At 40.1% G+C, this 15,049-nt stretch overlaps 1 protein-coding gene across 2 annotated transcripts in view; it reads left to right on the forward strand.

The window, feature by feature from the left end:
* Positions 1 to 5,284: 5,284 nt before the first annotated feature.
* The window catches only part of Copb1 (coat protein complex I subunit beta 1), a 35,758-nt gene continuing 25,993 nt past the window's right edge, over positions 5,285 to 15,049 (forward strand). The window contains exons 1-4 of one of the 2 annotated variants that reach the window (XM_048460147.3): positions 5,285 to 5,422; positions 5,995 to 6,144; positions 11,748 to 11,977; positions 12,893 to 13,062. In XM_048460147.3, coding sequence (XP_048316104.2) covers positions 6,054 to 6,144; positions 11,748 to 11,977; positions 12,893 to 13,062 — 491 coding nt within the window. In that variant the 5' untranslated portion in view covers positions 5,285 to 5,422; positions 5,995 to 6,053. Of the gene's footprint in view, positions 5,426 to 5,994; positions 6,145 to 11,747; positions 11,978 to 12,892; positions 13,063 to 15,049 lie in introns of both variants that reach the window. The other variant, XM_048460149.3, reaches the window with a different exon arrangement.

Below are 15,049 nucleotides of genomic sequence, written 5' to 3' on the forward strand. Positions count from 1 at the left end.
TCAGAGGAAGTCCTTTTTAGAACAAAAATGTTTAATTAGCCTGGAGGAGTTACTTCCAAATATTGCACCCCTTTCTAGAGAAGAGAGCCTTCTTTATGGATAGTTACCCAGAGTATAGACCTAATTCTCTAAGAAACTGATTTAGGATTCTGGTAAATCACCTAGTTCTCCTGTCTTAGAGAAGCCCTTTGAAGAACTACTGTAGTCAAGAGAATTTGTGAGGGCTGGAGAAATGGCTCACAGCTTAACAGCACTGACTGCTTGCTCTTCCAGAGGTCCTTGAGTGCAATTCCTAGCAACTACTTGGTAGCTCACAGCCATCTGTAATAAGATCTGGTGCCCTCTTCCAGCCTGCAGAACAAACATGCAGGCAGAACACTGCATACATGACAAATCTTAAAGAGAGACTTTGTGGTGGGTCCTGGTGACTCATGCCTTTAATCCTAGCACTTGGTAGGTAAATGCAGGCTTATCTCTGTAGGTTCGAGGCCAGCCTGGTCTACAAAGTGAGTTCCAGGACAGGTAGGGCTGTTACGCAGAGAAACCCACTCAGTAGCTTAGATCCCTCTATAACTTCTTGAAGGGAGACTACTATGGAAACAAAATGCACACTCACAACCTAACAGCTTTATTATCAATCTCTGGCTATATGCGGGTGTGTGATGTCAGTCTCTGCACTGGACACAACCTCAACATTATTATCTCTGGTTATGTGCGGGTGCATGATGTCAGTCTCTGCACTGGACACAACCTCAGCTTAATTATCATCTCTGGTTATTTGTGGGTGCGTGATGTCAGTCTCTGCACTGGAAACAACCTCGGTCACCTGTCATTTAAGCTTGGGAACAGGCCATCAGTACCATGTGGCTGAACTACTGTAGAGTTGCACCAAGCACATGCTAAACACAAACTACAGAGTTCCTAACTTCTTGGACTTTTGGTATAGAGTTTAGAGATAGGCTGAAATTAACAACATGAATTTCTTCAACCCTGTCCCCTTCTCACTTAGCTGAGTGGTTTTGTTGTTAGGAAATAAGAATCGTGCTATTTTTTTTTAAATCTTGTTTCCTAAATGTAAACTATTACTTGGTTGAAATTCAACTAAAGATAAAAGTGACAGTGTTTTGCATTGAACTGAATTCTGAGGATAGCTTTAGTAGGTGGTGTGGACCTCACGGTGACCATGCTGCTTGACAACGTTCCAGCATTTTGACTTTGGATCACAACTCTGCAGCAGCCTTTACTCTCATTTTTAGTGATTCTCACTATTACGCCTTTTCCGTGGGCTTCCGTGGAGGATAAAGGATGTGTAGGCAGGGTTTTTCTGACCCACCAGCCAACTCCCGAAAAAAGCACACACTTTATTATTAATTATAAATACTTGGCTGATAGCTTAGGTTTGTTACTTTCTCTTGCATCTTAAATTAACCCATATTTCTTATTTACACTCTACCTCGTGGCGGTACCTCTTTTCAACAGGGCATGTTCATCTCCTGTTACCTCTGCACTTGGCTTTCGACCCCACCTTCTTCCTCCTACATTCTTTGTCTGCAAGTCCCGCCTAACCTCTCCCTGCCCAGCTACTGGCCATTTGGCTTTTTAAAGCAATCAGAAGGCACCTTGTCTAAGATACATCTTCACAGTGTGCAAAAAGATTATTCCATAACAAGGATGTATACAAGGGTAGCCTCTTTAAACAAAGTAATTCTTTGGAAAAAATCCCTGCCACTGTGAAATCATGTAGAATGGTAACTGCCTATTCCCACACAAGTTAACAGCAAGATGCTAGCAAATTTAGATAAATAACATGTTTGATAAATAAGGTATATTTAATAATAAAGAATTATAAATTCCTAAGGTCTCAGTTTCACACTAATATTTGTCTAGCTTCATCTTTGCTTACTTTTTAAACGTTAGTTATTTTGATAAGCCATATTTTAAAAAAAAAAACCCTGCAATATTCTATAATGGAGTGTCTGGTCTCCCCAAGAAAGTCCTTTTCCCAAGGTCAGTCATTTAGACAAAAGCTCCCATTCCCTGTGGGGCTTGAAGAAACTTTTTTGCTTGCTAAAAAGGGCAAGAACTTGTGGCCCCCCCGTTAACATGACTGGTGCCTGTTGTCAAAGTCATTTTGGCTTCACCAATTCTTCATCACAAGGCACACCCCAGCTCACACGCCCCCTTTCTCCCATTTAATCCTCTGTGCAATTATTAGAGTAAAAAAGGTGTAGCCTCTCTGAATAAAGTGGCGGCTATCCCAGTTCACCCTCAGATCACATCAATCTTCTTTCCCTCACTGACTCCACCCCTCATCTTTGGCTTCTGAACTCACTGGAGCTGGACTCTGGCAGATAAGTTGGTTTTTAAAAGTTATGTTTTGTTTTTTCCCCAATATGTATGTGGTTTTAGTCTCAAGATGGATTTTGAAAATCCTTCCCACTTTGGAAATATAAAAAACAAGTTAGAGGGACATGCTGTACAACCACTAACTAGCACTACAGGATACAAGGCTTGCTGCTGCTTCCTGGCTGCCAGTCTATGTCCAGGTTCAGGGAGACCCTGTCTTGGAAGCGTAAATCAGGATGATAGACCAGCGTGCTTATGGTTCTCTGGCCTTCCACTCAGATGCATGTGCTTCACACAAAAGTTTTTCCACTCTAAGGACCTTACAGAGTTTGTTGTGATGTCCTTGTCTGTTGAGCTCAGTTACTCAGTTTAGTCTGCTGAATAACTGAACAGGATGATCCTTAGTGTCATGGAAGTCTTCCCACGGACACGGATGATGTCATCTGGAATCTGAGCATCTTCACATGCAGTTCTGAAGAACTGGCACAGTCAGAAGTAAAAAGATGAAAAATGGCTCTTACTGTTGACCATTAAGCAGTTTGGAACAAATCTCTAGTCCTTTCTGCCCCTCGACTTGTGTTCTTATGTAATTTTGACATACAAAGTTTTTACACTGAAATAATTTGTGATTTGGAGAGCATTCAAAATGATATGATTATATGCTAGGGTTAAAAGTCCCCAAAATAATTTATATAAGAATTAGTGAAACTATATAAGGTCTTGCTAAATCTCAAGAAACTCCAAGTTTTAAAAAGTAAAACCACACACATTACCAGTGGCAAGTTCAGGTGCACACCTAAAATGCTATCTTGTCATACTTTAAGTTCCCTTAGTGAATCAGTCATGAAGAGTCCTAAAGTTTAACATAATGGAAATGGTTAGTCTACACCTCCTAAACTGTTGAGCCTTCTCATTGCTAAACCTGATCTCCGCTTGTGTGATGTAATTTCAAGTGAGTCTGGAAAACCAATGACTGCATTCCATGTGAAAAAAAAATGAGTGCACAGAGCCCGGCAGTGGTAGCACAGGCCTTTAATCCCAGCACTCAGAAGGTAGAGGTAGGTGGATCTCTGTGACTTCGAAGCCTTCCTGGTCTACAAGAGCAAGTTCCAGGACAGGCTCCAAAGCTACAGAGAAACCCTGTCTTGAAACAACCAAAAAAAAAAAAAAAGGTGCACAAAAGGACCATTCTTGACTACATCTCGTTCTCAGAGAATAATGTCGAGTAGAAGAAGGCTGATCTTAAAGATTCCATTGGATGATTCTATTGATCCACTGGGATGGAAAGATAGTTGCCAGGTTAAAGCGGGCACGTGGCTGTGACGGTAGATGGACAGCAGGAGGGATCACTGGTAGAACTGATCTCTATCTTGACTGGTGGTGATCACACAAAACTGAATGTGTTGTCTAGAAGCAAGTACATAAATGAGAATTTATAAACCGATGGACTCTCAATAAAGAGACAGGCCAGTTTCCTGCACGACTTCACAGTACAGAGGAACGGGGGACAACCAGAAGGCTTGTCAGAATCATTCTATCCCACAATTACCTAGCTTAAAAACACTGTTTAAGCTGGGCAGTGGTGGCGCACACATCTAATCTCAGCATTGGGGAGGCAGAGGTAGGTAAAGCTCTGTGAGTTCGAGGCCAGCCTGGTCTACATACAGATCGATTTTCAGGACAGGCTCCAAATCTACACAGAGAAGCCCTGTCTTGAAAAACCAAAAGAAGAAGAAGAAGAAGAAGAAGAAGAAGAAGAAGAAGAGGAAGAGGAAGAGGAAGAGGAAGAGGAAGAGGAAGAGGAAGAGGAAGAGGAAGAGGAAGAAGAAGAAGAAGAAGAAGAAGAAGAAGAAGAAGAAGAAGAAAGATTTTTTTTTTTAATGTTTAGGCCAGGCGTGATTCCATGTGCCTGTAATCCTAGCACTTGAGAGTCTGAGGCAAGAGAGCAGTAGATGAAGGTCAATTTGAGTGTACATAGTGAGGCCATCTAAAATCAAAAATGTTACCAGAGAGGTCACTCTTGCAGTGCTATAGACCTACAGTCTCTCTAGGATATTTTGAGTGCTGAGGGATTTTTTTTAACTTAATGATTCCAGAAAAAAAAAAGTCAGGATTTATGTATTCCGTGTAGATGATGCTGTTTGTATTCTGTGTCCCCAAATGAGGTGAACAGGTCAATAGAACAGTTCCTATCAGACCTGTATACACGGTATGTATCCATGTGACACATACCTGTAGTTAGAACTGCCCATCAACGGAAAACCACCTTTTTAAGACCATTCCGGTAATTTGGGTAGACCCTTTGGCGGTTTTCCAATGTTTTGTTATTAATAATGACAAGGACATTGGCATGGGCTATGGAACCACAAATGAACAAGATCTATACACATAATTGTATCTGTAACAATTCGTTCTCTGGAAACAAAGGAAAATCCTTTGAGGCTATCTCCCTTTATGCATGAAAACTTTTAAACTATTGGGTGCTCTGGAAGGATCGAAAGAGGTCGTTCCTGAATAAAGAGTAGATATTAATAGTTGCCACGCAATTTTTGATATCCACGTAACTCCAGGTCAACTGAATAAAGTCAGATTCAGATCACCAGAGGTGTTACGCCCTCAAGTATATCTTCATATTCTAACCTAGTTGTTTTATTAAATTTAATATCTAAAATCATCTGCCAAATAATCATTTAATTTCCCAGTTTATTATAATTGAGAACAAGAAGAGAGTCCGCTGGACTTCTGTTTCTCTTTTGTACAAGTTTTAGTTCCTGGGAACTATTAAGAGACCACAGGGAACTCACGGGAAAAAAAAAAAACTATAATACTTGCTCTCTCTGAGACAGAAACCACTCCTGAGAAAGGAAGAGGAAAGACAGCACACCCTTCCAGCGCGCAGCCGCAGAACGGAGAAGGCTTGGCCTCTCTGGGCCGCCGTACAGGATCTGTGGCCGCATCCTTCCTTGTTTCCCCGCCTCCTTCCACGTCAGCCAAGGACTTGGTGGAGCCGTCCCGGAGCTGGAGCCGTAGTCGACGGTCCCGCGGTTCCTTCCCGGCCGTCGTCCCTCGGAGCCAGGTAGCGGCCTGAGCCCCGAGCCGTGGTTTTGCGTGGGTCGCGCGGGGTCGGCGAGCCACCGGCCGGGAAGACGCCGGGCGCTTGAGTAGGCCGCGGCGACAGGCGGTGGGGGCGGGGAGCTGGGCCGCGGCCCCGGGGCCGTGGGACCGGGGTCTGCGCAGCCCGAGGCTTGGCCGTGCGTGGACGGAGACCGGGGAGGGGCGGCCGGGACGCACCCACTGGGGACCCGCCACGGCGGAAGCGCCTAAGTTTCTGCAGCGTCTTTGCTCGCGGGCTGCCCTCCTGGGCTGTGATCGGGCTGTGTTGTGTTGGAAATCACTGCCCTGTGACGTGGTGCTCCGGGTTGTCACTGTTGTGTGGACCTCGACTCCACTGCTTTCCACACCCTGGGCCGGGGAGCAGATCAGGACGGTGTGGTTATCACTAGAGTTGGTGGAAAAGGGTGAGCACTGTAGATTGACATCCTCAGAAGCCACACGGAGAGAACTTTCAGGCAGTATAAAGATCAGGACTGATTTGCGAAATTAGACTTGCTTTGTTTTCCTAACTGATACCTGTGTTCATTTTTGTAGATTTTCCTGGCACCTTTCGTCCTTTTTATCTTGTATCGGGTTGATTATAACCAGAAACCATGACGGCAGCTGAGAACGTGTGCTATACGTTAATTAACGTGCCCATGGATTCAGAACCCCCTTCCGAAATCAGCTTAAAAAATGATCTGGGTAAATAGTTTCTCAAGTCTTTCGGAAATTGTTTTAATTGATAGATTAAGATCATTAAGGACTGGACAAATTAATATGATATTTTTATACATGTCTATATTGTGTAATATTTAAATCCTGTCAAATATAATTGTCTCCTTATCATTCATCATTTCTTTATGGTGAAAACATTTCAAAAACTTTCATCGAGATTTTAAAAAATATATAGTACATAGTTGTTAACTATTTAGCAGTCTTCCTGGTATATCAGAACTTCTTTTCTGTTACTCATCCATTGTTCAGCCTTAACAATCTTTCCTTCTCACCCAGCTTCAGTTAACCACCATTCCCTCACCCCATTTTTTTTTCTTTTTCTTTCTTGAATTAAGGTCATGCTCTTTTCCCAGGCCATCCTGGAACTCAATAATAGACCAGGGCGGCCTCAAACTATGTAAGTTCAGTTCTCTTACCTCAGCCTCCCAAGACAGGCCAGTAGTCAGCTTTTACTTTCAACTTCTGTGATAATGTAAATTGGTACATCTTAAAACTTTCCACTCTCAACCCCTTTTTCACTTGAGGAAGTATTTTCTTTATTATGTGTCTGTGTATACAGATGTGTGCATGTTCTGTGTAATTATATGGCAATCCAGAGGTAAACCTTAGGTCCCTTTCTCAATCATATCCCACCTACATTTCACATTGCCCTAGAGTTAGAAGTGCTTGATTTTTCTAGAGTTTTGTTAAAGTTTTTTTCAGTAATACGTGTGCTTGTATGTGAATATGTGCACGTTAGTCCAGGTCCTCTCGGGTAAGAAGAGGGTGTATCTAATCCCCTGGAGCTGGAGTAACGGGTGGTTGTGAGCTGTCTGATGTGGGTGTTACGAACTGAATTTGATTTCTTTAATTGCACATACTGCCCTTAACTACTAAGCCATCTCTCCAGCCTCCCATCTAGAATTTTTGAGAATGTCTTCAATAGAACTTTTTTCTTATGAAAACAGATTTTTTTTTTTAACCTTTAGGCTTGCAGTCTTGGCATACAGAAATAGAATAATATCCCAGTCTAATATAGTAAAGCTAAGAAAATAAAATCATTTAATTACTTGTCCCTTAAAATACAATTTCTTAGGGGCTATAAAGATGGCTCAAGAGGTTAAAAGCACTGACTGCTCTCCAGAGGTTCTGAGTTCAGTTCCCAGCAACCACATGGTGGCTCACAACCATCTGTAATGAGATTTGGTGCTCTCTTCTGTCATGCAGGCAGAACACTGTATACATAGTAAATAAAATCTTTTGGTTTTTTGTTTTGTTTTTTAGAGACAGGATTTCTCAATAAATAAAATCTTTTTTTGTTTTTGTTTGGTTTTTCGAGACAAGGCTTCTCAGTAGCTAGTGGAGCCTGTCCTGGAACTCACTCTGTAGACCTGGCTGACATCGAACTCATAAAGATCCGCCTGCTTCTGCCTCCCACGTGCTAGGATTAAAAGCATGCGCCACCCCACCCAGCATAAAATCTTTTTTAAAAAGAAAAAAAATATTTTAATTTCTCACGTAGTAGATAATAAGTTGGTATAAACAAATAAATGAAGTCAATACTGAACTAAACGTGAATATTTCTTACAACTTTATAGTTTCATTTTGAAAATATTTTTTGTAAAAAAAAACTGACTTGTTTTGAGTTTTGAAAGCCATTGCTCTGCTCCTTTTAAAGTATATGCTGGCCATATTTGTAGTTCCAACTGCTCAGAAGCCTGAAACAAAAGGTCACATTTTCAAAGCTAGTCTGGGCAACTCTGGACCCTGTCCTGCTGAAGTGACAGGGACTGTGGATATTGTTAAGTATAGCACTTACTTACCAAGCACTTGGGAGGCCCTGAATTCAATACTCAGTACTAAGAAGAGAAAAAACTATGTGCTGTGTAATTTTAGAATGTGGGGTTGAGGACAAGGTCCTACTCTATTGCCTGCCTAGAGCTGGCTAACTCAAGCTCCTCCTGCTCCAGTTTTCATGTACTAAGATATGATGTGTGTGCTATCATACCTACTGTACAAAGTGGGTCTGTCAGAGAAAGGGGTTTTGGTTGGTTGGTTGGTTGGTTGAATTATTTATTGAGACAGGGTTTCTCTGTGTAACAGCCCTAGCTGTCCTGGAACTAGCTCTTGTAGACCAGGCTGGCCTTGAACTCACAGAGATCCACCTGTCTCTGCCTCCTAAGTGCCGGTATTAAAGGCGTGTGCCACCACCACACAGCACTAAAGAAAAGATTTTTATATTCTTAGTTGAATTATTAGCAAGTACAAATCAAACTGATAACACTGGTTTTTTATTTGGTTTTTGTATTTTGAGACAGGATCTCGCTCTTTGCTCTGGCTGCCCTGGAACTCACTGAGATTCACCTGCTTCTGCCTCTCAAGTACAGGGATTAAAGATGTGTGCTATCACACCTGGCCCAACATTGTTTTAAATATAATGAAAATTATGTTTCAAATATTGGAAATTACCTTTTAGGAGGTACTTTGAACAGTTTTTAAAGAATCTTAATATTTTATTTGCCTGTGGTGGCACATACCTGTAATGCTAGCACTAAGGAAACAGAGGTGGGAGAAAAAGGAACAATATATCTTTCTCAGTTTAAGTTGTTAGAATAAAAGGAAATTGAAGTTGAGGCATTTAAAATACAGATGTCTTAAGTTTTTGTTTGGTGTTAAACTTGCTTTTGAAAGTATAGTTATAAAGATCTAGCTGGGCGGCGGTGGTGCTTGTCTTTAATCCCAGCACTCGGGAGTCAGAGACAGGTGGATCTCTCTGAGTTTGAGGCCAGCCTGGTCTACAGAGCAAGTTCTAAGATAGACTCCAAAAACTACAAAGAAACCCTGTCTCAAAAAACAAACAAACACAATAAATAAATAGAGACCTAGTCTGCTGAACTTTTGGAAATTTAGTAATTTATAAGCAGAAGAAGCCATCAAGGTTATAATACCTAATTTTATGACTTTTAGACTTTGTGTCTTTTATATTATCAAATAGAATAGGGAACAAAACACCTGAAACATCCTAAAGGGAGATAAGCCTTTAGGATAAGGGTCACGCACTCATGAACAAGGTTCTAGATTCAATCCTGGAACCAAAACAATCTAAAGAGGGAGGGAGCTTAATTTAAAGAAACAAAAGATCTTTTAGGCTCTGAGTACCACTTTAACCACTTAAAACATTGTTTGAATTACTCAAGCATGAGGATTTTCTCTGTTCTGCAACATAGGAAGATATAGCTATGGGGTAGTAATATATAGCCTTTAGGATAATATTTTGGGTTTTTTTTGTTTGTTTTTGAGACTGGCCTTCTATACAATATGTAGATGAGATTGGCTTTGGCCTCTTGATCATCCCGCCTCACACTAGATTGCTGGATTACAGAAAAGTGCCATCAGAATCGGTGACAAGCAACTGATTTATTTAGTATGATTCCTCTGAAGCTTGAGCTCTACTTGTAACCCTATCGAGTAGTCATGTACAGTCTGTCTCTTTGACAAAAAGAACTGTCTTTAAAAGTATTTTTAAAGATTCATTTATTTACATATATGAAAGTTTTGCCAGCATTTGTGTATAGGCACCGTATGTATGCCCGGTGCCCAGATTGTTCAGAAAAAGGTGTAGGTCCTCGGAACTGAAGCTAGAGATGCTTGTGACCCATGATGAGGGAGGCGGCTAGGAATTCCTCAAGCACAGGTCCTCTGCAAGAGCAAGTGCTCTAAGCTATCCAGCCATCTCTCCAGTCCCAAGAACTTTTCCAATAGCCATTCTTATCATTAAACCCAGTTGTCATTGTTTTCCTTATGGTAGCATAGCCATAGGATTAAATCTTCTCTCTCTTTGTCCTCTCTTTTTTCAAATATTTGATTCATTTATGTTATGGGTATTCTTAGTGTTTTGTCTTCAGAGGTCAGAACAGGGTATTAGTCTTTAAACCCAGCTCCTATGGATGGGCAGCCAGTGCCCCTAACTGCTAAGACATCTGTCCAGCTCTTATTTTATGATAGACACAATTACGGTAGCAATGCACTTATTCTGTACTCTGTCTGCTTTTGAATTTTGGACCCAGAAGTTGTTTTTCATTTTATTTTATTTTATTTTTTTTAGATATTATGTATACAGTGTTCTGTCTGCATGTATGCCTGCAGGCTTGAAAAGAGCACCAGATCTCATTATAGATGGTTGTGAATCATCACATGGTTTCTGGGAATTGAACTCAGGACCTCTGAAAGAGCAGCCAGTGTTCTTAGCCTCTGAGCCATCTCTCCAGCTCCAAAAGACTTTTAATAGCATTCATTTTTCAATGTTCATAGTAATTGAAATTATAGATAATTTTTTTCATGAAATATTAAAAAAAATTATTTGGTTTTCTTTGTTTTCTTAAAACAGGGTTTCTCTGTGTGGCCCTGACTGTCTTTAAACTCTCTGTAGACCAGGCTGCCCTCAAACTTAGAGGTTTACCTGCTCTGCCTCTCAAGTAATGGAATTAAAGCCTCCATAAAATACTTTATATTGAGTAGTTTTTACTTTTATTAACATTAAAGTTAAAAATAACATATCCCTTTTTTTTTCCCTTGGTTTTTCGAGACAGGGTTTCTCTGTAGCTTTAGAGCCTGTCCTGGAACTTGCTCTTGTAGACCAGGCTGTCCTCGAACTCACAGAGATCCACCTGCCTCTGCCTCCTGAGTGCTGGGATTAAAGGCGTCACCACCTGGCTTTTTTTTTTTTTTTTTTTGGTGTATCCTTAATTCTAATCAGTGACTAATGGTTCAGTGTTTTAATTTTTTCCAGTTCAGATGGACAAGAAAAGAAAGTCTCTAACATTATATGAGTATTGAGGACCATTTTCTAAATTATTAAAATAGGTAAAATATTAAGAATTACTCTGTTCATGCTATCCTTTTTAAAAATAGTTATAACTGAGAAAATGCACATAAAATTAAGTTATTTTGGGTTTAGAAGTACTTAACAGGATTTCCTTGGGTTGAATCTGTCTAAAGGAGAAACAGTGCATGGAGAGGTGATGTCAGCACTTGGGATCACACGCCTTTAATCCCAGCAATAGGGAGGTGGAGACAGGAGCCATATGGTTGGGCAGAGAGAAGAACAGAAAGGGAAGAGACAGGAACTCAGTAGATGTGTGGAGACTGAGGTTAGTGGGGAGCATTGCAGGATTATCCCTTTTGTTTGTCTGAGCCTTGGAAGAGGTAAGAACTCACTAGTGGCTGGCTGCTTTGTTTTTCTGATCTTCAGGCTGACCCCCAATATCTGTCTCTGGGTTTTTATTAATGGTATTGGGGGAATGGTGCTGCCACATCTGTTTGAAAGCCAAAGTCATGTGGTATAGCTAAAGGTCCAGAAACTGCATTAACTAAATCGGTTAGGGACCAGAATTCTAATCCAGTACCTCAAATCATGTATAAGGAATCTGAGATTCAGAGGCAAAATAGAGTCACCAGCACGTCATTTGGCTTTGTAACCTTATTACCACAACTGATAGTAAGTTTTATTCATAGCTTTTTGAACTATGTGAGGAACTTTGATTTGAAGTAATTGTGCTTTTTTGGTTATGTTTTTTAAATTATGAAATCAGAGAAAGGTGATGTGAAGTCCAAGACTGAAGCTTTGAAGAAAGTAATCATCATGATTCTGAACGGTGAGAAGCTCCCTGGACTCCTGATGACTATCATACGTTTTGTGCTGCCTCTTCAGGACCACACCATCAAAAAGCTGCTTCTGGTGTTCTGGGAGATTGTTCCCAAAACAACTCCAGATGGGAGACTTTTACATGAAATGATTCTTGTGTGTGACGCATATAGAAAGGTAAGCCAAACCATAACTGTTTGCTTTGTTCTTTTGTAATTATAAAATTGCTCTAATAGATACTTTTTTAGTTCTCAAAATTAAATCTTTGATGAGACGAAAATTGTAAATATTTGTTATGGTAGTTGTAAGCTCAAGGGTGGCCTTGAATTCAGAGAGATCCACCTGCCTCTGGCTCCCTGAGTCCTGGGATTAAAGATTTGTACCAGTACTCTCTTGCCTGTGTGGCTGGCTAGTGTGGCTGTTTTGCTGTCTGATATTCAGGCAACCTTTATATATTAAAACACAAATAATATACTATTATAGTGCATGACACTGGGGATAGCTGTGAATGCTGCCCGACATAAAAATCTAACATTATCTGATACATTTTGGTGGATTTTGGACTGGGGAATTTTATTTGATTTTGTTTTTCATGGTAAGTATTCTGTGAGTCTCAGCATGAACTTTGTAGATGACAATGTCTTATTGTAATGTTATGCCTGTAAAAATTACTGTAAAAATTTATATTGTTGCCTTTTCCTATATTTCCTATTTACTTTTGTATTTTTAAGGAAACAATGGTGAAATGCATGAAAATTGCTTTGCTCTAGAGAAATGAGAAGGAAATCAATCTAGATCTTTTTCTTAAAACTAACTTTTTTTCAGATTATAAAGTTTTATATTTAAAACTTGATTTTTATAAATGACTGAAACTTAGGTCTATGAGATGGCTCAGCAGGTAAAGTGCTTCCTGCCAAGCCTGATACCTGAATTTAATCCCTAGGACCCACATGGTGAAAGGAGAGAATGGATTCCTCCAAGTTTCCTTTGACCACACACATACTCACACACACATACATACACACACACGTAATTAAATGTAAGATTTTCAAAGTTGAAACTCAGAGTTTCCTATTATAATTTTTATATCAGGATCTTCAGCATCCTAATGAGTTTATTCGCGGATCTACTCTTCGTTTCCTTTGCAAATTGAAGGAAGCAGAGTTGCTCGAACCTTTAATGCCTGCTATCCGTGCTTGTTTGGAACATCGTCACAGTTATGTTAGGAGAAACGCTGTTTTGGCCATCTATACCATCTACAGGTAAGGAAAAATATACCTTTATTTCTGTTTTAAATGTTTTAGACTAAAGGTTCCAGCGTGGTTGGTTGCAGAATGTATGTACTTGTAAATATCTTTTGCTAATCAACATAGTATTTTTTCCCTTACTGTCATTAAATTGTTAACATGGAAAAATCAAAAACGTTGGCAGTAATGGACACTAGTTTCTGTACTACAACAATCAGATAAAATTGTGCCATTTAACATTATTTTATGATTTCTAGTTTAAGACCTGGCCATCAACCGGGCAGTGGTGATGCACGCTTTTAATCCCAGCACTGGGGAGGCAGAGCCAGGTGGATCTCTGTAGTTCAAGGCCAGCCTAGTCTACAAGAGCTAGTTCCAGGACAGGCTCTAAATAGCTACAGAAAAACCCTGTCTCGAAAAATCACACACACACACACACACACACACACACACACAAAAAGGTGATGGCCATCATTTTTAATTGTGTTATTGCAGTTCACTTAGTTCGTTTATTTACTTGCTAAAGGCATTGCATTTTAACCTTGTTTTAAAATTCATTTTGAGCAGTATGGTTCTTGTACTAGAGGCTTTGAGAAAGGAATTCTTTTGCTGAAAAAGGCTGCGATTCTTGTTATTAGAACAATAGAAAATTTGCCCTGGACAAGTGGTGCATCCTCTTAAGTCTAGCTTCTAGAGGCCTGAGTCAGGAGGATGACAGGTTTGAGGCCAGTCTGGGGAACTTAATAATCTCTAAAAATAGAAAAAGAAAAGGGTTGGGGACATGCTGCCTCAGTGGGCGAGTGTTTATTTAGCAGGAACAAGGCCTTGGGCATTCATTAGAGTGAAATAATAAAGCTGAAGATTTTGAAATCTAAAACAGTTGTAAGATTCAGAGGAGGCGAGAGTGCTAAATTGTTATAGTCATGGCTGTCAGTCCAGTTAGACTGTGGGACTGGAGGGATGGAGCTCAGACACAGAGCCCTTGCCTAGAATGTGTGAGGGTGGTCCTGAGTTGGATTCCTAGCACTGCCAGTTTAACACAGAATATATATATAATATATTTTGTGTCTTTGCATGTGTGTGTATGTACATGTTTGTATAAGCATATATGTATGCTCAGGCTAGAGAACCACATTAGGTATTGTGTATCAGGTATTAGGTATCAGGCACCATCAACCTTTCACTTTGACACGAGGTCTCTCATTGGCCAAGAACTCAAGTAGTCTAGGCTGGCTGACCAGAGATCCCCAGGTATCTTCTTGTCAGTCATCCTTACAGCGCTGGGATTTCAAGTACACAGCATCAAGCCTGGCTTTTTTTTTTTTTTTTCTTTTTAGTTTTTTGAGACAGGATTTCTCTGTTTAAGAGCCTTGGTGATCCTGGAACTCCCTTTGTAGACCTGGCTGGCCCCAAACTCACAGAGCTCTGCCTACTTTTGTCTCACAGAGTACTGGGATTAAAGGCATGTGACATCATGTCCAGCTTGGTTTTTTCTTTGTTTTTAAACGTAGGCTCTGGGGATGGAATTTAGGTCTGTAAGGACTTTACCATGTAAGCTATCTCCAAAACCCATGGAATATTTTTATAAGCGTCTTTGTACTTTAATGTATTACTTGACTGAAACACAATTATATTTATCTTAATGTTATGATCTCTGTTGACAGAGTGATATTTTGTTGATAATGTAACTGAATTCTTAAATGTTACCAGAGGCACTATGTATATTTTAGAAATTTACAGGGCTCATAAAAATGGAGACAGAAGAAAATTGAAGATTTGATCAGCGACCCGGCTGTATGCAGTTAGGAATTTTTGGAACTATGATAACAGATTCTGTTATAATATATACTTTATTACATATTCCTTTTTAAAAATATTACTGTTTTGTTTAATGTATATAGGTGTTTTGCCTGCATTTATGTATGTGCACTACTTATGTACCTAGTGCTCAAGAAAGCCAGAAGAGGGCTTGAAATACTCTGAAAATGGAGTTATAGACAGT

This window comes from Myodes glareolus, chromosome 7 (assembly GCF_982192425.1).
Source record: "Myodes glareolus chromosome 7, mMyoGla1.1, whole genome shotgun sequence".
In the NCBI taxonomy this organism is placed as follows: Eukaryota; Metazoa; Chordata; class Mammalia; order Rodentia; family Cricetidae; genus Myodes; species Myodes glareolus.